The sequence below is a fragment of the Callionymus lyra genome, chromosome 10 (genome assembly GCF_982586985.1).
Source record: "Callionymus lyra chromosome 10, fCalLyr1.hap1.1, whole genome shotgun sequence".
In the NCBI taxonomy this organism is placed as follows: domain Eukaryota; kingdom Metazoa; phylum Chordata; class Actinopteri; order Syngnathiformes; family Callionymidae; genus Callionymus; species Callionymus lyra.
The window spans coordinates 1,735,001-1,758,401 of NC_141827.1; the positions used below are offsets into that span (position 1 = coordinate 1,735,001).

The 23,401-nt window shown below is 40.6% G+C and overlaps 1 protein-coding gene across 2 annotated transcripts in view; it reads right to left on the bottom strand.

The window, feature by feature from the left end:
* The window catches only part of cdh4 (cadherin 4, type 1, R-cadherin (retinal)), a 316,908-nt gene that overhangs the window by 5,800 nt on the left and 287,707 nt on the right, over window positions 1-23,401 (bottom strand). Inside the window, exons 8-11 of one of the 2 annotated variants that reach the window (XM_087801671.1) lie at window positions 22,676-22,813; window positions 10,021-10,206; window positions 9,703-9,956; window positions 2,962-3,104 (exon numbers count right to left, since the gene is read on the bottom strand). In XM_087801671.1, the coding sequence (XP_087657797.1) occupies window positions 2,962-3,104; window positions 9,703-9,956; window positions 10,021-10,206; window positions 22,676-22,813 (721 nt within the window). Of the gene's footprint in view, window positions 1-2,952; window positions 3,105-9,702; window positions 9,957-10,020; window positions 10,207-22,675; window positions 22,814-23,401 lie in introns of both variants that reach the window. The other variant, XM_087801670.1, reaches the window with a different exon arrangement.

Genomic DNA, 23,401 nt, shown 5'->3' on the forward strand with positions numbered 1-23,401 from the left:
TACTCAGTGGGGCTCTGTAGTAGTACTCAGTGGGGCTCTGTATTAGTACTCAGTGGGGCTCTGTAGTTGTACTCAGTGGAGCTCTGTAGTTGTACTCAGTGGGGCTCTGTATTAGTACTCAGTGGGGCTCTGTATTAGTACTCAGTGGGGCTCTGTATTAGTACTCAGTGGGGCTCTGTAGTAGTACTCAGTGGGGCTCTGTAGTTGTACTCAGTGGGGCTCTGTATTAGTACTCAGTGGGGCTTTGTAGTAGTACTCAGTAGGGCTCTGTATTAGTACTCAGTGGGGCTCTGTATTAGTACTCAGTGGGGCTCTGTATTAGTACTCAGTGGGGCTCTGTATTAGTACTCAGTGGGGCTCTGTAGTAGTACTCAGTGGGGCTCTGTAGTAGTACTCAGTGGGGCTCTGTATTAGTACTCAGTGGGGCTCTGTATTAGTACTCAGTGGGGCTCTGTAGTAGTACTCAGTGGGGCTCTGTATTAGTACTCAGTGGGGCTCTGTATTAGTACTCAGTGGGGCTTTGTAGTAGTACTCAGTAGGGCTCTCTAGTACTACATTGCGTGGCTCCATAGTATTACTCCTGACGATGCACCCTCTCAAAGTAATACTAAGTAAGTAAATAATGTATATTTATAGAGGCTTTTCAGGACCAGGTTCACATAAGAAACCACACTATGTTTAATGTACTAACGGTAAAAATACTACATTTGAAGGCACAACTTGTTATTATCATGAAAGATGACATATTGAAACGTAACTAAACGTTCTACTCACGGAGCTACAGAGAGTTTTAGTTTTATTTGAACAAAGCACTGAATGACGTCAGATCTTCTCAGCCTTTGTTTGGAGCGAGAAGAATCTTAGAAGCAACATCACGAGCCTCAGATCAGTTTGTTCTCAACGACACACTTCACTCCTGGAGATCATCAACACTTTCTCTCCGTCTTCGCTGCAACATAAAGGTCTGCTGGAGCAACTCAAGGTCCATCGACCCACACGTCGGCTGTGATTGGTCGACGGCTTTTGTTGCTTCTCACGCTCCAGCAGAAAAAGTCAAGAGAATTCCAATCAAAGTGCAATATATCCCCCTGTTGACACACAAACACAATCAATACACAGTCAACACTTGAAGCTTAAGTTGCTGAGCCGCAGGGAAAATCATATTTCATCCTTTCCTGCCGTCGCTGCCTCCAGCGCCTCCTTCCTCCGTCTTCCTTCGTTCATTCTCTCACTCCTCGCTGCAGACCTCCGCTGAGAGGACCCTCACCTCCAAGACCTTCTCATTCACGAGGACGCTTCCTCCTCCACTGACATCCAAGCTCTGACTTCTGCAGCAACGACTTTGAAAAGATCTTCTAAGAGAGTTTCTAGTGAAGATCAACATGTAGATGTTCGTAGACGACCACTGAGTACTACCACACCTGAGTACTACCACACCTGAGTACTACCACACCTGAGTACCACACCTGAGTACTACCACACCTGAGTACTACCACACCTGAGTACTACCACACCTGAGTACTACCACACCTAAGTACTACCACACCTGAGTACTACCACACCTGAGTACTACCACACCTAAATACTACCACACCTGAGTACTACCACACCTGAGTACTACCACAGCTGAGTACTACCACACCTGAGTACTACCACACCTGAGTACTACCACACCTGAGTACTACCACACCTGAGTTCTACCACACGTGAGTACTACCACACCTGAGTTCTACCACAGCTGAGTACTACCACACCTGAGTACTACCACACCTGAGTACTACCACACCTGAGTACTACCACACCTGAGTACTACCACACCTGAGTTCTACCACACCTGAGTACTACCACACCTGAGTTCTACCACACGTGAGTCCTACCACACCTGAGTACTACCACACCTGAGTTCTACCACACGTGAGTACTACCACACCTGAGTACTACCACACCTGAGTTCTACCACACCTGAGTACTACCACACCTGAGTACTACCACACCTGAGTTCTACCACACGTGAGTACTACCACACCTGAGTACTACCACACGTGAGTACTGCCACACCTGAGTAATACCACACCTAAGTACTACCACACGTGAGTACTACCACACCTGAGTACTACCACACCTGAGTACTACCACACCTGCACGTCCGAGTCAGTCAAATATTTCCTGAATGATACCATTTGTTTTTAAAATATTAGGATTTTCATTTTTTTATTTACACTTAAATATTGTTGTAATCCAAAAAAAAAATATAGGACAAAAAAGACGTGATAAATTATTATCGCAAAAAGTTTCTTACAGTTGTTGGCTGTATATATTTTGTTATTATATTTATTCAAACAATAACGATATAATTAATACAAATGTTGAAATATTATCATTTTTAAAACATTATTTCATATTCAGTTAATATGTTGTTCTAAACAAAAAGACATAACTGGATTCAGCTACAACGATGGACATTGAACCTTCAACCGTCAGAAGACGAGTGAGGAGTGAGGAGTGAGGAGTGAGGAGTGAGGAGTGACGAGTGACGAGTGACGAGTGAGGAGTGAGGAGTGAGGAGTGAGGAGTGAGGAGTGAGGAGTGAGGAGTGAGGAGTGAGGAGTGAGGAGTGACGAGTGACGAGTGAGGAGTGAGGAGTGACGAGTGACGAGTGAGGAGTGAGGAGTGACGAGTGACGAGTGACGAGTGAGGAGTGAGGAGTGACGAGTGACGAGTGAGGAGTGAGGAGTGACGAGTGACGAGTGACGAGTGACGAGTGACGAGTGAGGAGTGACGAGTGAGGAGTGAGGAGTGACGAGTGAGGAGTGACGAGTGACGAGTGACGAGTGACGAGTGACGAGTGACGAGTGACGAGTGACGAGTGACGAGTGACGAGTGACGAGTGACGAGTGACGAGTGACGAGTGAGGAGTGAGGAGTGACGAGTGAGGAGTGAGGAGTGACTTACCAGACTTACCATTGTCGAAGGCCAGGAACGTGGCCTCGTACACGTTGTTTCTGACAAACATGGACTCGCGGTCCAGCAGCGCCATGGTGGTGATCTGACCGTTGGTCCGGTTGATCTTCAGCCAGTTGGCAGGATCGGACAGTTTGGAATATCTGGAAACACGAGACAATTTCTTACGTCATCTTTCTTCAATCATTCATCCCTGCTCTCGTTGTGTCATCATTTCATTCTTACTCTTTTAATATTGAGTTTTTTATGTCATTTTCTCCTCCTTTTTTCTTCAATTCTACTTCAATATTTTCGTTAATGCTGCTGATAACTTCACTGCAAACATAACTTACAGTTTATTTACATATATTTGTATTTTTTAGCCGTGAGTCGGAAACGACAATTCATGAGAACAAACCCAACAATAGTAACATCTTGTATTTTAATGTTTTAGATATTTTTATTTAGCTTCTCAAACCAATGATTCTGTGTGAACTGCTGTGATAATAAGACACAGTTCTTACAAATAAAATACATTATCAAGTGGATTCATGATGAAACAAGATAAACATGAACAATAGATTCTCTTCACAGCATCAGAGAATCGTAATTAATTAATTAAAAAAATAAATGTATACATTTATAAATATGTAACAAAATGTATAAATGTTTAAATAAATGTATAAATAAATGTATAAATACGTAACAAAATGTATAAATGTTTAAATAAATGTATAAATAAATGTATAAATACGTAACAAAATGTATAATTGTTTAAATAAATGTATAAATAAATGTATAAATCTTTAAATAAATGTATAAATCTTTAAATAAATGTATAAATAAGTAACAAAATGTATAAATGTTTAAATAAATGTATAAATAGATGTATAAATGTTTAAATAAATGTATAAATACATAAAAAAATGTATAAATACGTAACAAAATGTATACATTTATAAACAAATATTTGGATAAATATCAACATGTCAAAATGTCGAAATGTCAAAATGACTTCTATTTAATTTTTGTCAAAGAATAAAATTATTTATACATTCATACATTTTTTCTTCTATTCATTTAGGTATTTTTATATTTTGACATTTCGTTGTCCTTATGTAAATTAAGTGGGCGGGTCAAACATCAGTCTTAGGCAGTGATTGGTTACAGTCTTGGATCAAGGATTTTCTTACATATTTATACATTTATACATTTATTTATACACAAGTCATTCATCGTCCTCTATAGCAAACAACATGTGGACACCGAAATCACTGATAAAAGAAAACTACTTTTTTCTATAGCAGGAAATACTGTAGAAAAAATAATTTGTATTTTTAAAAAAGTCTAATTTTCATGTTATTTCCTTTTTTTTCCTAGTGTATGTTGATGCACATGTAATATTATTCTCTCACTGATAGTATTTCTTATCAGGACATGAATGTGGGACTTGAGTGAACAGCTCACACTGACCTTGGGTGATAATAATTTGGTGGAAAACCTTTGGAGTTTGAAAATGAACAGCTTGTGAAACTGCGAAAAAAGATATAACAGCGAACTAACAGCTCTGTGCTTCACAAATAGTTCAGAAAGACATGAGAACTTTGTTTACTTTCTCCTTGCAAGGACATTCTTTTTTGCTTTAATCTGATTTCTATTCTTTGTTCAAGTAAAACAACGGATTCATAACCTGACATATGGTTTTACTTTTTATAATCTTCATTTATATTGTTCATGTTTTCATTCATTTTGCTTTTCACTATTCTTTATTTCTTTGAAACTTACATCTTACTGATTTATCTCTCCGTTTAACTCCAGTCCTGGGTTTAAATATTCATTTGTGTTCTTGTCTCACATAAGCTGTGGTCGACATGCGAGTGTCAAGAAAAATAAAAATAGAATCAACACTTTTGCACTCGTCTTGTTTTGTGCGTCGATTCTCGTGGAGCGACGACAGCAGCAGCTGCTAAACAGCAGCAGATCCGACGTCCGGGAAGAAACACATGTTCTGTTGCGTACGGCAGCAGATTGTTAACATTACAGAGTCAAGACCTGAACTCCATCCAGATGCTCGCGCAACATATAGCCGTAGATACCGAGTGTGAAACCGGCAGCTGCGCGTTAAGAGGTCAGAATGTATTTTAATGTTCACAGTATGTTGAACGGAACTGTGAGGACGATATCATGGATTTAAGTCACTTCAAAATGACACATTTCTTCAAGTGTCTTCCGTGAGATCCGTCCTCTCGTCGAACATCGCGGCTACAACCCTCAGAAATACACACTTTTACTTGTGCTGCCACTGGAACGACGAGTGTAACATCTGCTGGCAGAACATCTCCCACTATCTGGTCCTGCAGCAGAAGGTGCGAGGAAGAAAACGGAGCTGGCGTCGCAACACAAACCGCTCGCGCCTTTCACTCATCCTTCGTGGACGCTTCACGCTCGCCAGGGCTGTTATTGTGGTGAGTTGCTGCAGGAGTTCAAGCCTGGTCGTCTGAGGGAACAGGCAGCGGCTGAGCATCTGCAGACATGTGAGCATCTGCAGACACGCTCGCCGCCGAAGACACAGCACTCCCGCAGATCACTGACGGAGAAGGAAGTGACGAGGTCGGCGAGGGCGAGGGAGACGAGAGGAAGGAAACTGGATTATTTCCCTCTCAGGGACGAGGAGGACACTTTGTTTAACACGACTGCTGCTCTGTGTTCACACGGATTTCCAGGCTTCGCCCGAGAGTTCGAGGCTAAACTTGAACTTGATTTACAACCTTGTGATGTGATCTATGAAGGGATGACTTATGTATAGATAGATGTATGAATAAATGTAAAAATGTATAAATAAATGTATACATTTAGAAATAAATGTATAAATAAATGTATAAATAAATGTATAAATAAATGTATAAATAAATGTAAAAATTTAGAAATAAATGTATAAATAAATGTATAAATACGTAACATAAGTCACATGTTACAGGGACTTCCATTTCTGACTGTATTTTCATTAAAAACATCATGTTTTACACGTTTACACATCAGACGTATACGTTGAATACGTTCATCTGAAAGATTCATGTTAACCTGATGGTCTGCGAAGAACCAGCTGGAAAAGTCTTTCTTTGTTGTTTTTTTTGTCCCTAAAATCTTGTTGTTGGAAGGTAATGTTCACGGTTTGCTACTCTGTCAAGTAGTTTTAACTGCTAGTCATGATAACAGTTTGATTCACAGACTTGAACGCTTCAAGCTGATGTCAATCGTCTTCACGCTCTAATGATTGGCATTTTAAACATTTAAAAAATTGATTGGATATTTTTTTTACCTAACCCCAGAAATGAGGATAAGCTAGCAAGTAGCTTTTTGTTTTTTATATTTTACAACAAACACAATTCTGTAAAAATTGTTTAATTGATTCTATTGTATTTTTACCGAGTTGATGATGGAATAAAAACAATGTTTGGCTTTGACTCAGTTCTTTTCTCGTCTTCACATCCTATGTGGCGAAGTCAGGATGAAGAACTCTGTCATTAAAAGCCGACTCTTGACAAAATGAGTAATAAAATTGACAGGAACCGCTTTTGTGTCTTGTTTTATGATACAATAAATATGACATCATCAGCCTGTTGTGTCGTTCTCTTTTGTCAAGGTGGTCGAACTGGAAGTAAATCAAAACCTTCACCTCAGTCTCTCATGACGTGATGTTCAACCACCGCCATAAAGGAAAAGCTTCCACTCGTCTTTCATCATTTCTTTCAGGAATTGCACCTTCAGACGTGAGCCTATTAAGCACAGAAAGTGCAGGTCAAATAATAAATGATGCAATCCTCAGATCTGCAGACAGTCCTTCCAAATCCTCTCAGTTATCAGGGATTGAAGAGTCCGGGGTCACTAATCAACAGATCCTTTCTTCTCCAGTCGTTACAGGAAACATGTTCTGGTTCCAATCCTGGATTTATCGTGTGTGTAAAGAAAATGTTCCGAGTGGTTGTTGTACATCAGTCCCTCTTTCTTTTGACTAAAAATAAATCCAAGATTATTTCGAGTGTCAATAATGAAAGTTGGAATCGCTTCCCTTGATCCTGTCGACATGTCAAAGCTCCACACGTCAGTGAACGAAGGATTCAAACACAGACCCAGATGTAGAAATCAAGCTGACACAAAAAAACAAGGTCTTTAAATATCACAACAGCTGCGAGTGACGGCGGATGATATTGTTTCCAGACTCAGGAGGAAAACAAGAGTCTCAAGCTTTTATCTCAGAGATGACCTTTCTCGCCATCGTGTTTCTGTCAAAGGTCAAGCAGTCAGATTAGAGATAGCGTCTTCATTTGTGAGGTCTTTGTACCTAACCTTTTTTTTAAGATGATGCCAAGATACAAGAACGCCTTCATCTCAAGTCTTTTGGACACAACTTTCCAATCCACCCTGAAATCTGCTCAATCATCCAGAAACACGTTCAATTCAAAATGTATTTTGATCCAAAACAAAGCGATAAAACTGTAACGATTGAAAGCCCCAACATCTGCAGACGCTCACTGTGGTGGTCATAATGTTATCTCCTGATTGGAGCCCCTTCTGGCAGAGCCATCAATCCAAGGGGCTCTGATGGGTCGACCTTCACACGAGCGACACACTTCCACCTGCAGGTCGACCTCGACAACCTGAGCCTGATTCGCCCGAGCGAGGTCAGTCATCGGGTCGAGGCCTCGGATCACCTTCCGTTGACGACCTCCGGGGTCACTGCTGGGCCACCGAGGATGTATGACCCCCCCAACAATGTTGCTGTTCCTTCGCATTTTTGGCCGACGACTCGCTGACATTAAGACAAATCAATGAGCATCGGCGATGCCGCCGGAGCGTAAAGCCGCGGAGGTGTCGAGACACGTGTTTGAAGCCCGGGTGGCACGATGCCCGCCGAGCATCCCCTGGTTAGCAGGGACAGGATCGATGGAGGGCGAGCGAAGCGGGATATGGATCTGAAGAATCCGCAAAGACGGAGCGCATTCCACTCATTACGAGATGACCTCTTCACACGCGTCGCCAGGCAACCAGGACTCGAGCTGGTGGGCGGGAGGTCAGAGGAGAATGTAGCGACGAGGGATAAACCAGTGAAGAAACACTCACGACTGATTAAACACCGGTGACAAAGAGATCCAGTGGGAGATACTGAATGGACAAGATAATGGCTATTTCATGGTGTGGCAGAGGCAGTAAGTGCAGCTCGCTCCTTCATCACTGCAGATACATCTACGAGGCACAGGCTCTAATAACGCCCAAAACACAAGCCTTTTATTTTCTGTTCCACAAGAGGAAGTGAAATGAAAGCTTCAAGAAATGGACTTATTTATGTCATATTGTAGTACTGTAGATACATTCTTAGGACCAATTATTACTTTGTCTCTATTCAAAAACACAGCATCAGTTTATCAGAAGAAAGTACTTATATATTCTGTCTGTTTCTTGTGGGCGGGGCTTCCTGTGCTCTTGTTGACAGTTGACAGTTTTTTGCACTTTAATACTACGATTAATACTACGAAGCCCTCGTGTGGTAATATAGCGTAGCCCAACGGAGGAATTCTACTAAGACTCGTGAAGTAATACCAAAAAGCCTCCCAGAGTAATACTACGAATCGTCGTGGAAATATACTTTGTAGAATAGCAGAGGAATACTACTAATATTCACAGAGGAATTCTACTTGCTTGTGAAGTAATACTATAAAGCTTCACATAGTAATACTACAAAGCATCTGAAGTAATGCTACTAAGCCTCACATAGTAATACTACGAAGCCTCGTGGAAATATACTTCATGATCTAACGGGGGAATACTAGGAAGCCTTGTGGAGTTAAACAAAGTAGCTTAATTGAAGAATTCTACTTAGTGAAGTAATACTACGAAGCCCAGTGGAAATATACTTCGTAATCTAACGGAAGAATACTACTGATACATGAGGAGTAATACTACGAAGCCTTGTGGAGTAAAACAACGTTGCCTAACGGAGGAATTCTACTCGTGACTCGTGAAGTAATACTACAAAGCCTCACAGAGTAATATTACAAAGCCTCATAGAGTAATACAAAGTAGCCTAAAGGAAGAATCTACTTATTGACAGTTGATAGTAAATGTCTGGATCTCATTCTATCAGCAACAAACATGATTCTCTTTATACTCCTCAAGAAACACGCAATTTATAACATCGTAAATAACATCTTTTTAAATAATGATCTTGTGTATTCCATTTCTTAAGTGTTTAGCTTTTACATATCTTGCCTTCAAGTTGTGTATCTTTTTAACGTATTGGTGACATATTGGAAAGATACACAACTAGTCCATAGCCTTGGAATTCCAAGGTCAGAAGTTACTCTGACCAAATTCAACCAAATCCAAGATTTTTTCATTTATATTTGAGAAAACTGCAAACATTTCATTGAAACAAATTGGATTAAACCGAGAAAACATGAAAAGTTGTGTATATCTTAAGAGTAATAAAGTAAACTTTCAAAATATCTGTCAATACCAACGGAACACATTGAAGAACACACACGTTGTGTGTGGTTGTGTCCTCCTGCATATTCATCTCAACTTTTTTATCACTTATACAGACGTCGCTGATTTGTTTTTCAACTGGTTCATCTTGAACGTTCCGTACTCGACCCTGAACCTCTGAGGTCCGAGGAGCATGTAACATACCATCAATGACGTAGTACTTCCTCATATAAGCAAGTTCCAAAGCGAGCCTACTGTTTGTCATGACTCTTTAAGTACCTCACGGTCTGGTGTATGAAGTGGTCCGGGTCCTGCGCAGCGAAGACCGTCAGGGTGGTCCCAGCAGGAACGCCCTCCTCAAAGCGGATCAGCTTCGGGTTGACTGGAAACACGGGCGGCTCGTTGACGTCCTGCACTGAGATGGTGACTCCGGCCGAGGACTGAAGCGAGGACTGGATGCCGCTGGCCAGGTGAGCTTGATTGGAGACCACCACGGTCATCACGAAGGCCCGGTTCATCTCAAAGTCCACCGGCTGAGGAGCAGAAGGGTTTCTTCAGGATCTGAAAGGCGATGGTTGGAAGCTCTCGCTAACCGACCTTGATCACGGTCAGCATGCCCTCGTTGGTGATCGGGTTGGTCCGGATGGTGAAGTGTCCGGAAGGGTCTCCGCTCACGATGCGGTAAACTGCGTTCCAGTTGGGGCTGTGGGGTTGATCCCGGTCCACCACCGTCAGGTTGGTCACCACGACGTTCACCTTGTTCTCTGGAACCTCCCCGGAAAACTGCAAAGGAAGATAAGAAGGACACGGACGACGATCGTCAAGATTTCTGCATGTTAACATGCTTTTCAAAGATGGATTTAACTCGTCTGAACTTGAACTTTGAAACAAAGCAACATGATGAAACCAACAAGAAATACCATCAAAAACAGATGAAACGTGGAGAAGAGAAGCAGCCGGAAAGAGTTTAAGATGGTGAGTAGATTCAACTTTGTACTGATGTATTGGTGAAGCTTCATGAAGCAGTGTCATGTTCTTCAGAGGTCAGTAGGTGGCGCCATTTAAAAATGATGTTTCATTAGAACAGATAATGACACGTGTCATGAAGCTTCATCAACACATCACTACCATCTAGTGGACTCTGAAGATAATGACACTGTTTCATGAAGCTTCATCAACACATCACTACCATCTAGTGGACTCTGAAGATAATGACACTGTTTCATGAAGCTTCATCAACACATCACTACCATCTAGTGGACTCTGAAGATAATGACACTATTTCATGAAGCTTCATCAACACATCACTACCATCTAGTGGACTCTGAAGATAATGACACTATTTCATGAAGCTTCATCAACACATCACTACCATCTAGTGGACTCTGAAGATAATGACACTGTTTCATGAAGCTTCATCAACACATCACTACCATCTAGTGGACTCTGAAGATAATGACACTGTTTCATGAAGCTTCATCAACACTTCACTACCATCTAGTGGCCTCTGAAGATAATGACACTGTTTCATGAAGCTTCATCAACACATCACTACCATCTAGTGGACTCTGAAGAAAATGACACTGTTTCATGAAGCTTCATCAACACATCACTACCATCTAGTGGACTCTGAAGATAATGACACTGTTTCATGAAGCTTCATCAACACATCACTACCATCTAGTGGACTCTGAAGATAATGACACTGTTTCATGAAGCTTCATCAACACATCACTACCATCTAGTGGACTCTGAAGATAGTGACACTGTTTCATGAAGCTTCATCAACACATCACTACCATCTAGTGGACTCTGAAGATAATGACACTGTTTCATGAAGCTTCATCAACACATCACTACCATCTAGTGGACTCTGAAGATAATGACAACGTTTCATGAAGCTTAATCAACACATCACTACCATCTAGTGGACTCTGAAGATAATGACACTGTTTCATGAAGCCTCATCAACACATCACTAGTTCAGAGACAAAGTTAAAGAAGGTGTTGAGAAGAGTGTCGAATGAAGAATGACTGGGAAGAGAAAGAAAAGAGAAAAAGTTGGTGAATTTGTCAAATGAATAGAAGCCATACAATTATACATGAACATAAAAATAAAGGATCTGTTGGAACAAATATCTGAAATACATGAAGAAATGAAAGCTGATGAGTCATTAAACAAAAATGTGTTAATGTCTATTAATTTCTGTACCTAAGTTGTTAAAACAATTATATATATAAAAAAAAAAAAAAATGTTGTATTTATTCTAAAGACGTCTCGAAGGAAGTTGAAAATATCACTAGTTTAAATGCTTCAATCTAACGTGACATTATTGGAAAGTGGGTCGACTTTTGGTCAAACAAAATACCTCAAATACACATTTAACCTTAAGAGAGACAAATAAACGAGTCCTTAAAAAAACTCTGCGTGGCCTGATGGCATTTACAGTTGGTGAATTGAGCTGAAACTATGGATCTAATCCTTATTATTAAACATATTAAATATTGATATCATTCTTTTATTCTATACTTTTACTACTGTGTTTACAACACTGACGATAAATGTTTCTGACTGATAAATATTAATAATGGACCATCAGCTCTTGTGTCTCCTTTTACGATTAAATCCGAAACATTTCTTACAATTTAGTTTCTATAGTTTAAATTGATTAAAATGTTTACGTATTAACATTTTCATGAGGGTCCTCTGCCCTCCTTCTGACCCTCTTTCCCTTGACACAAACAAGTTGACCTCCCTTGGACAATAGAACAAACACTGAGGTCAGTGGTTTGTATCAAGACATTTTGTCAAGCAGTTTGTGAGTCTGAACACACACACACACACACACACACACACACACACACACACACACACACACACACACACACACACACACACACACACACACACACACACACACACACACACACACACACACACACACACACACACGCACACAAACATACACAGAACCGCTATCATACACACTTAGATGATAAACCTTTAAATATATGAATTAAAATCCTTCTGCGTCTCATTGGAAACTCTTCATGGAAGTGAAAGTATCAGTTCAATCAACTGTTTACTCGTTTAATTCCCTGCGAAGGAGAAACTCAGGTTTTAATAAGCAATTATGCGAGCGGTGTAATTAAGGCGGCCGATAATCTCCGGCTAATGATGTTCATTATATCGCGATCTGAAACAAGTCCCCTCTGAACCCGGGCTCGGTCACAGCTGCTCGGTCCACGGCAGCGTCTCCAGGAGAGCGTTTGTGTCGAGGTCTTCAGGGACCCGTGAGGCTGCAGAGCGACGGCCACTAAACGACACACACTCACACTTAAAGCTCTCATTGTCGAACCATAATCCGTGTTTCCTCTCGAGAAGTGTTAACTTGTTTATAGAGTGTGTCTGCCAGCTGTTGTTCGCTTTATCGTCGTGGGAGTGAAGCAGCGTCCAAGCCACCCAATTCCTCTACACCTCCCTCGCTTCTCCTCCTCCACTCCCTCCATCCCCGGCAGTACAAACACTCTGATAAGCTCAAAACAAATTGAATATGCTCTCGCAGTCTTTTTTCTCTTTTAGCTCCTCACATCAGACTTCCACACTCACCAACACACACATCTGCTCGGGTCATGTGACCTAAATTGGACGAGATCTCTGCGAGGGCGTTCAGTGTGACGACGAAGGAAGTGACTCTCAGGCGCAGGAAGCGACAAAAACCTCAAAGAGAGCTAAAGTAGCAACATTTCCCAGAGGACAGCCCGAGAATAAACAACATTCATGACTAGTGAGTACGATTGATGGATACATTTACGTTTACTTGTCAACGTTTTAAACCAACAATGATGCAAAAATACACATTTTCAAGTCTTTAAGACGGTCAGAGTCAAGCCTCAGGACCGAAGAGACGCCAAGTTACGTGAGTTTCAAACACCTTTTAAAAACTAGATTCACTTTCACTGACAACAACAGGCAGTTTTTCCATAAAAGTAGCAATTATTGTAATTTATTTCCTTGCTTTGAAATCTGACAAAACAAGTTTATTGTTTGGACGTCAACCAAAGAGAAGCTCTGAGCTCAAAGTAGTGTGTATTAACCTATAAGTATAAGTATATCACAGTTTAAACTCGTATTCTTCTTCGGCCCCCACTTGGTTGAAGTTAAAAAATGTTTACGTTTGCATAATAGAGTTTGAACCTCTGGTTTAAAAGGTTTATTATCAGAACTAGATTCAAGATTCAAAGCGTTTATTGTCATAAGTACTACGTACCATGAAATTCTTACTTTGTACCCCCAACAAAAGTGCACAGTAAAAAATAAACATATATATATATCTATATCTATATACATACATATATAAATAACTATATATACATTGGAAGGAATAAAAATCTAAAAAAACAGAGCAACCTAAAAAAAAAAAGAGCAACTACATCCAAATGTCACTAGAACTTCCTTGAGAACACTTTAAAGAAGAACTTCTATACTATTGAGTATTTATTTTTTCAACGTTTTTAAAGGACCCAAACCCAAGTATTATGATCAAAGAACAAAGCTTGAAGAAAAATATGTTTTGTACATGTTTGGACACATCAGGAAGTGATGGAAGTGATTCATCTGGTGATAATGTTTAAATAAATTGTTAATTTTCTCAAATACAACTCAGGTATTTTCTTTTTGTTAATTAACATAAATGAGGTTAAATGTTGAGATCGAAAAAAACTTTAAGGCCAAAATAAGGTGTTTGAATAAGAAGTATTTACTTTATTTTGCCACAATATATGTACATTGGTTTAATACTAGCTCATTCTAGCAGGAAAAACAAAAAGGAAGTTAAGTATCCAAATAATTATAAGTACAGTTTGATATAATGATTTTAAAATGTACTTTGAATGAGTCTACGATCGATCAGAGAAAGACAGGAAATTAATGAAATATGATGTTAAACCCTTTTTAAATGTGATCATAACTATTAGAATAACAATCATGAAGGTTTCAAACAAGTCAACAATAGTCAAGCTACACTAAAACCATCAGAGAGCTGCAGCTAAAGGATGTATACAGATGTTAAATGGGAACATCTGGGGGGTAAACACAGTATATAGATGTAACAACCAAACAATTGCTCGCGTACAGTCGTGGACTTCATTATAACTGTCACAACAAGCTGAAGCCCAAGATGGCGACTGGTTCACGTAAACTTCAAGCGACAAGATGAAGCTATTAGGCATTTATTTTTGAACCACTTTAACAAAAGACACATGTTACAGTAATGCTTGTGCTGAAGCTGCAGCTGTGGATAATTATATACTCGCACAAATGTTCAAGGTGGGACGAACCTTCACCGACAGCGAGAAGGAAGCGGCTCAGACCAGAAATTACTTGCGAGAATGAAGGAGCGGGAAAGAATAAAATAGAAGGTATTTCCAAGAAGAGAAGAAGTTTCTTGAGAAAGAAGGGGCCGAGGAAGGAATGTAAATTTCACATCACAGGGAGAATTCCTCGACGTGGAGCTCTGGTCTCTGCAGTGCTGACCCGGAGACAGATGAGAGTTCAGTCTCCTTCACAAACCTTGCCAGCTCTGAGTCTTGGCAGACTCGCCTTTAAATCCATTCCTTCAAACTCCTCCAGATAACTCCGGCTCTGAAGTTGTTCCGACCTCTGAACCAAACGGTGACTCAGCGAGTGACAGTGCAAAACACTCAACATGACTAAGGAGGCTCTTACTATTCTCGCTAGTGCTTCCCAAGAGCCGCAGTGAAATAACAACGGCAGCTTTATGAAGTAAGAAAAGTGCTGAAACATACGTCTTTTTGGGCTCAGATAGACATCAGTCCACTTAAGTTGGTGCTTATGTCTTGACAATGGAGCAATAAAGATAAAGCTGCTGGCAACAGCTGTCGACTTCACCCTCATCTCTCACACACTCTGAAGACGCTTTCCTCGCTCGTCCCATTGTGTCGGAATCAGTGCGAGTTGCAGATCCGAGCAGATAATTAGCGAGTCTTAAAGGCGCTTGAAAGCTGAAGCAGAAGGTGATTCCCTCGACGAGTTAAAACCAACCGTACGATATTCTCCGACGCCTAGAGTCGACACCACAGGACACGGTTAGAAGATACAGTTGAGTTTGGTTAGTGGGTGGACGAGCGAGTGGGCGTATGTAAAGCGAGGGGACGCATTAGGTGTCTAAGTGGGCTTTTTGGTAGCTACGTAGATGGTATGTTTGAGAGGTTGGGAACATGTGGTGGGAACAGAGGCAGCTCAGAGGGTGGATGCACAGAGATGCACTGAGAGGTAAGAGACGCCGTAATAATGCATCGTAACAACATCTGTGGCGTCAAAGAGAGACGCGAGGACTGCCGTAAAAACATGTATTACGAGAGGGCAGTGAGACTGTGAGGTGGATGCAGTGGCAAGTACAAGCAGTTGCATGGGGAAGGATGTAAGAGGCCTATAGGTGGTATAAAGATTGTGTGGTTGGTACTTGGATGTGTTTAGGTACACATGTGTGTAGCTCAGCAGGTTTGAAGACAGTATGTAGATTTGTAATACTTTTACTGGTAAGTTAAGAGGTAACTTGGAAGCTGTAGATCGGTGGGTCGGAAGGTAAGTAGTGGGAGGATCCATGCATGGGAAGGTAGTTACGTTTGTTTGGTAGGTATTTGGTTGGTTTCAAGGCGGTGAAGATCTTCAACGCATCTGTGTATTTGTAGCTCAACTCTATGTACATTTTATTTGTGTGCTTCACAGTTGAAGTATATTGAGGTTCAGCTTCTGCTACTTTGACGCTTTAGGACGTCGAGCCAGTGACCTGTGGTGAGTAGATGAGTCTGAACTACTGGTTAACAAGTTCTATCACATATTTACTCAATGGAATGTACACACAACACTACATATTTGAACCTAGTTCTAGATCCTAGTTGGTGGAACCTCAAGTGACAAAGACAATAATAATGGTGTGTAGTTACTCTCGGTCAGACTGTCATCAGGGCCGGGTCTAGACAGGCATGAGGGGGCAGCCACAAATCTTGAGGGGGCATTGTGCTGTTACTTACTTACTTACATGTAAGTTTGAGGGGGCACAACATTTATTTGAGGGGGCCAGTCCCCCTCTTACCCCTGCCTAGACCCGGCCCTGCTGTCAGGTGAGTTTAAAGGTGTATTTTCCTAAACTTCACTGCAGATATTCTCATCTAAGCCTTAAATATCAAGTTTTCTTGTAATACTTTTTTATATTTCTTTGATTTAATCATTTATATTACGATTGATTCTTGAATGAGTCTGATTTGACTGCGTGTACTTCCCGTCCCGTCCAAAGTATCAACAGTTAAGGTAGGAATCAATAAAGTGGAGATGTTACGATGAAGCAACTCAGCACAGAAGCCTCGTCCTCGACTCACTCCTCATGATTATTCATCGACGGGGAGACGTTTGGAAGCCAAAATCATCTTCTCTTTCTTCTGCACAGCTCTGAGCGGTGACATGGTGTTTTCAGGCCCATGTGGTGAAATGAATAAAATATTTGTTTTGTTTTTTTTCCACAGAATTAAATCCCGCCAGTTAAAATCTCTGCGAGCAACTGCAGTTAATTAAACAGACAGATTTCTCTTCTGAGGCCCGTTGAGATCCATGGATCTGGTCTGGAACAAAAGTGCCAAGAACTGAAATGAAGTATTTAAGACTCATACATGTCTATGTACTATTTACTGAGTGTAGTGGAGGCTAACTTGGTACAAAGTTGACTTCTGGAGACAAATGCAGTTGTGTTGTTGTGATGTGTGACTCTAAAGTTGCAGTAATTAAACCTCTGCTTAAAAAACCCACTCTCGATCCAGAGGTCCTCACTAACTACAGGCCTATCTCTAATCTAGTATTTCAAAACTTCTGGAGAAAGTGGTAACGAGTCAGCTCTGTGATTATCTCCAGGACAATGATCAATTTGAGGTGTTTCAGTCTGGTTTTAGGGAACACCACAGCACAGAGACCGCCCTGGTAAAAGTAAGTAACGACCTACTGATGGCCTCTGATCAGGGCCATGTTTCAGTTCTTGTTCTTCTAGATCTCAGTGCTGCATTTGACACTGTCGACACCAAATCCTTCTACAGAGGCTAGAAAACCATATAGGCATTCGTGGAACTGCTCTTAACTGGTTTAAATCCTACCTGTCGGATAGAACGCACTATGTACATGTCAACCACCTCTCGTCGACACACACTAAGGTCAGCTATGGTGTCCCACAAGGTTCTGTTCTTGGTCCAATACTATTCACAATCTATATGCTCCCACTAGGGGACTTGATTAGAAGACACTCTATAAACTTTCACTGTTATGCTGATGACACCCAACTTTACTTGTCCATGAAGCCAGATGAAAGAAATCAGCTACACAATTACAGTCCTGTATCACAGATATCAAGTCATGGATGACCAAAAACTTCCTCCTACTGAACTCGGAAAAGACTGAGGTTTTACTAGTTGGTCCGCAACATCTCAGACAATCATTAACTAATGATCTAGCTTTACAAAATGGACTTGCTCCTGCTGCTTATTTCAACTGTATAGTGTCTTGAGATAACTTTGTTATGATAAGACACTTTAAATAAAATTGAATTGAATTGAATTGAATTGAATTATTGTATCATCAGTGTGTGTGTGTTGTTGTGACTCTATTGTATCATCAGTGTGTGTGTGTTGTTGTGATGTGTGACTCTATTGTATCATCAGTGTGTGTGTGTTGTTGTGATGTGTGGCTCTATTGTATCATCAGTGTGTGTGTGTTGTTGTGATGTGTGACTCTATTGTATCATCAGTGTGTGTGTGTTGTTGTGATGTGTGTCTCTATTGTATCATCAGTGTGTGTATGTTGTTGTGATGTGTGACTCTATTGTATCATCAGTGTGTGTCTGTTGTTGTGATGTGTGACTCTATTGTATCATCAGTGTGTGTGTGTTGTTGTGATGTGTGACTCTATTGTATCATCAGTGTGTGTGTGTTGTTGTGATGTGTGACTCTATTGTATCATCAGTGTGTGTGTGTTGTTGTGATGTGTGGCTCTATTGTATCATCAGTGTGTGTGTGTTGTTGTGATGTGTGACTCTATTGTATCATCAGTGTGTGTGTGTTGTTGTGATGTGTGTCTCTATTGTATCATCAGTGTGTGTATGTTGTTGTGATGTGTGACTCTATTGTATCATCAGTGTGTGTCTGTTGTTGTGATGTGTGACTCTATTGTATCATCAGTGTGTGTGTGTTGTTGTGATGTGTGACTCTATTGTATCATCAGTGTGTGTGTGTTGTTGTGATGTGTGGCTCTATTGTATCATCAGTGTGTGTGTGTTGTTGTGATGTGTGACTCTATTGTATCATCAGTGTGTGTGTGTTGTTGTGATGTGTGACTCTATTGTATCATCAGTGTGTGTGTTGTTGTGATGTGTGACTCTATTGTATCATCAGTGTGTGTGTGTGTTGTTGTGATGTGTGACTCTATTGTATCATCAGTGTGTGTGTGTTGTTGTGAGGTGTGACTCTATTGTATCATCAGTGTGTGTGTTGTTGTGATGTGTGACTCTATTGTATCATCAGTGTGTGTGTGTTGTTGTGTTGTGTGACTCTATTGTATCGTCAGTGTGTGTGTGTTGTTGTGATGTGTGACTCTATTGTATCGTCAGTGTGTGTGTGTTGTTGTGATGTGACTCTATTGTATCATCAGTGTGTGTGTGTGTTGTTGTGATGTGACTCTATTGTATCATTAGTGTGTGTGTTGTTGTGATGTGTGACTCTATTGTATCATCAGTGTGTGTGTGTTGTTGTGATGTGTGACTCTATTGTATCATCAGTGTGTGTGTGTTGTTGTGATGTGTGACTCTATTGTATCATCAGTGTGTGTGTGTTGTTGTGATGTGTGACTCTATTGTATCATCAGTTTGTGTGTGTTGTTGTGATGTGACTCTATTGTATCATCAGTGTGTGTGTGTTGTTGTGATGTGACTCTATTGTATCATTAGTGTGTGTGTTGTTGTGATGTGTGACTCTATTGTATCATCAGTGTGTGTGTGTTGTTGTGATGTGTGACTCTATTGTATCATCAGTGTGTGTGTGTTGTTGTGATGTGTGACTCTATTGTATCATCAGTGTGTGTGTGTTGTTGTGATGTGTGACTCTATTGTATCATCAGTGTGTGTGTGTTGTTGTGAGGTGTGACTCTATTGTATCATCAGTGTGTGTGTTGTTGTGATGTGTGACTCTATTGTATCATCAGTGTGTGTGTGTTGTTGTGTTGTGTGACTCTATTGTATCGTCAGTGTGTGCGTGTTGTTGTGATGTGTAACTCTATTGTATCGTCAGTGTGTGTGTGTTGTTGTGATGTGACTCTATTGTATCATTAGTGTGTGTGTTGTTGTGATGTGTGACTCTATTGTATCATCAGTGTGTGTTTGTACAAAACTCTTTTTTCATTGAAATATTGACATTAGAAAATGATCTTAAGCTCCGCCCACTGAAAACATTTTGTTCTTCTGGAGATGAAATCTTGTTGACCATAACCACACCCACTCTGCTGTGATTGGTCAAGCATAGACGTTTGTCACCGAGCGTCATCAGTGGTCTCCACCTCCAATGGACTCATTGTATAAACAAAGCGTGGTTACAGGTGGAGGAGTGAAGTCATTATTACATCATAATGGACTCTCGTAACCTCTCGTTCGTCCAGATTTCAGAGCAACTTTATAAAGTAATAAAGTGTAAAACATGGTCCTGATGAGAAGTTACTGCGTCTTGAAGAGGAAGATTCAATATTTACTACAAGAGAGTCATAGAGTTTCACATTTGTTTCCCTTAAAGTTAAAAATCTCTGGCAGCCGCAGGTGGATTGAGTTCTAAACCTCTAATCTACTGAATAATACTGAGCGCTTTGAGAAAAACCTACCAGAAGCTGTCAATGATGTTGTAGAATCTCTGCTAAAAAATGCATCAAGTCAGTAGGAGGAGAGGAAATCTGACTGTGAACAAGAAGAGAAGACGCTTGAATATCTGATCTGTTTTGGGATCTCCTGACATCGTCTTGATGCTTCCGTGGTCTGCAGGCCTCTGGTGGTCTGGGTTAGTTTGCTGGGCTCGCCTCCGTGACAGGAAGCCACACTGCTGATGGCCCACTTCCAATTGTTAGCATGATGCTGTTCCTGAGGTTCACTGATGATTATTACGATACGACCTCAAAATGAGCTCACGGTTCAGAAGCACATGCTGGCCACGATCTGACGGACCTTCAGCGCCGAAGCGTCTCTTGATGTGAGCGAGGCAGAGAGTCGGGATGCTCAGAGCTGCTGTCTGAAGTGAAGCTCAGAGGCAGAACAAACAGTATGTCGTCGTCACACATTGTGATCCGCGGCTCCTCGGCGGGCCGTGGTCGGTCGGCTCGCCAGGACACTTCCAGCCGCACACACTGATAACAGCTCCCCAGCTATGAGGGCTAAAGCTCACCAGAAACATGACTGATCCTCTCAGAAGTGCCTGATAGACGAGCCGGGTGCATCAGAGTGGACGGCGGCTCGGCTGCCAGAGAAGCTTGTGTTCAGTGGAAAAGAAAGTTTCAGAGTTTTTCTAAAGATTATGTGTTTTTTTATCTTCTCCTGTTACATTTGTACGTATATGTGTTCCTAAAATGTTACTCGTGTTCTACCCTCATGTCGACTAAAGTTCAGTATTTAAGCTGTTCTTTTTTGAGTTATAGACAGAAATGTTTGTTCATTTTGATGTAGCGACTGGAGCTCAGTCGTCTTCGTCTTCATCTTCGTCTAAAAACATCCAAATACCTCCAGACTGCTCGACTGTAACGTTGGATTGAAGCTTGTTTTGAGCGTGAGCTGCTAGACTAACATCCTACACAGACAGGAATACAGTCTACACTGGAGTCGTGGCAATATTTGGATGTTTTTAAGAGTCTTTTTGGACGAAGATGAAGACGAAGACAACTGAGCTCCAGTCGCTACATTAAAATGAACAAACCTTTTTGTCTATAACTCTAGAAATGATTGAACTTCATCTTTCAAGATTCAATTACACACAGATGTTGTCGTGACTGTTGCTCGTACGTTTCATCATCCTCGATTGTTTTCCTCAAACGCGATGATGAGACGAGCAACAAGCAAAGGAACAGGATCGAAGTTCACGCCTCATAAAAGACGAGGCGTCTACGAAGCAATTCTTTCTCTTGTTTTAATTAATCCAAGTGCTTCAAGGTGACACCGGCGCGTAGAAAAATAAGCTTTCATAATTTATTATGGCGTTAGCTTGAGATTGGAAAACAATGGCTGGAAATAACTCAGTGTCTTTTGCACGACGACCTCCTGACATCTCGCTTCATATCAGGAATGACAAAGTCAGAGGAGCAGGAGTTGAACTTAATGTCTTCGCTTGTGAAATTAATATTTAATAACAATGAAATAAAACAAGATTAAAGCGGAAGAAACTACAGAGTTAGACTTTTAGTGTTTTTTAACATTAACATCAACAGTATTAACAACAGTTTTATTAATACCAAGAAAAAATTCACTTTATATTATTTAGGTTTTATTTATCATTAATATCTGGAATGTGTTTTATTTTGAAAAAAATACCATCTTTCCTTTGCATTGACATTAGTCTGTGACTCTTGATGATCGTGAATCATCATAAAAGAAGTGAAATGAATAAAAACAAGCTTTATTTTAACCACCTTGTTACAGGGAAACAAAACTTCTGGTTCAGGGTTGTTGTGAGTTTCATTGACCTGATGATCTGATTTAAACTGGTCTGTGGTGCAAAGACATCTGGAGACCCATGTTCTACTGGACATGTTCTTCTACAGGCAAATATATGTATGTATACATGTGTGTACAAATGTATTTCCATGTCTACATTTCTGAATACATTTGTATGAATACATTAACAAAGTTAGATGCTTCATTTCGGTGCATAAACAGTTCTTAACCCTCAAGGTGATCCTGCGGTGCAAAAACAAATGTGCTTGAGGTATCCCTTGTGTTGTCTCTGGGTCAAGGTCAACGACTTCCACCTCTGCATATGCATTTATGGAAGCCAAGAAGGTCGTTGACCTTTGACCCAGAGATAACACAAGGGTTAAAAGTTCTATTGGGTTTATTTGAAGGTCATTAAACAATGTTTCGTTATTCGTGAGTAAATGAATCCACACAACTGAGAATAAATGAGGTAAATTCAAAGATGATCAAAACCACTTAAACGTGTCAACACTCACCGTTCGAACCGTGAGCTCCGGAGGATTGTCGTTGATGTCGGTGATGGAGATCAGCGCCGTGGCCGTGTTGGACAATCCAAAGTTCAGGTTTCCCTCCATGTCGGTCGCCTGGACGATGATCGTGTACTGAGACACTTTCTGTGGACAGAACAGACCGAGATAAGACAAAGTTGAGTCGTGATCTGATTAAATTTCTCACATGTCGTCAGAACAAGCAGAAGTTCAGGAGCACATGTACAGGTTTGTAACATTAATCATGGAGAGAACTTGAAACTCACTCAGGATTAATCAGATAAACTGAAACTAACACAGTGAATAATCCCATAAAATATATTAAACAAAAACAGAAATTAATCAAAAACAGTTATGGTTCACACCAAATTATTTTTATAGTTATAGACAAAATGTTTGTTAATTTTGATGTAGCGACTGGAGCTCAGTTGTCTTCGTCCAAAAAGACACTTAAAAACATCCAAATAACTCAAAGACAGGAAGTACTCTGTACAAGGGAAGCGTTCGCTATATTTACCCAGATTACTTCCTGTTTGTTTAGCATGTTAGCATTTAAGCGTCTGCTAAACAAAACCTTAAATATAGATTTGTTTAATTTTTTTTGGAACAGTTCTTCTCATGTGGAGCTTCAATCCAAGATGGACGTTACAGACGAGCAGTTTGAAGGTATTTGGATGTTTTTAAGTGTCTTTTTGGACGAAGATGAAGACTGAG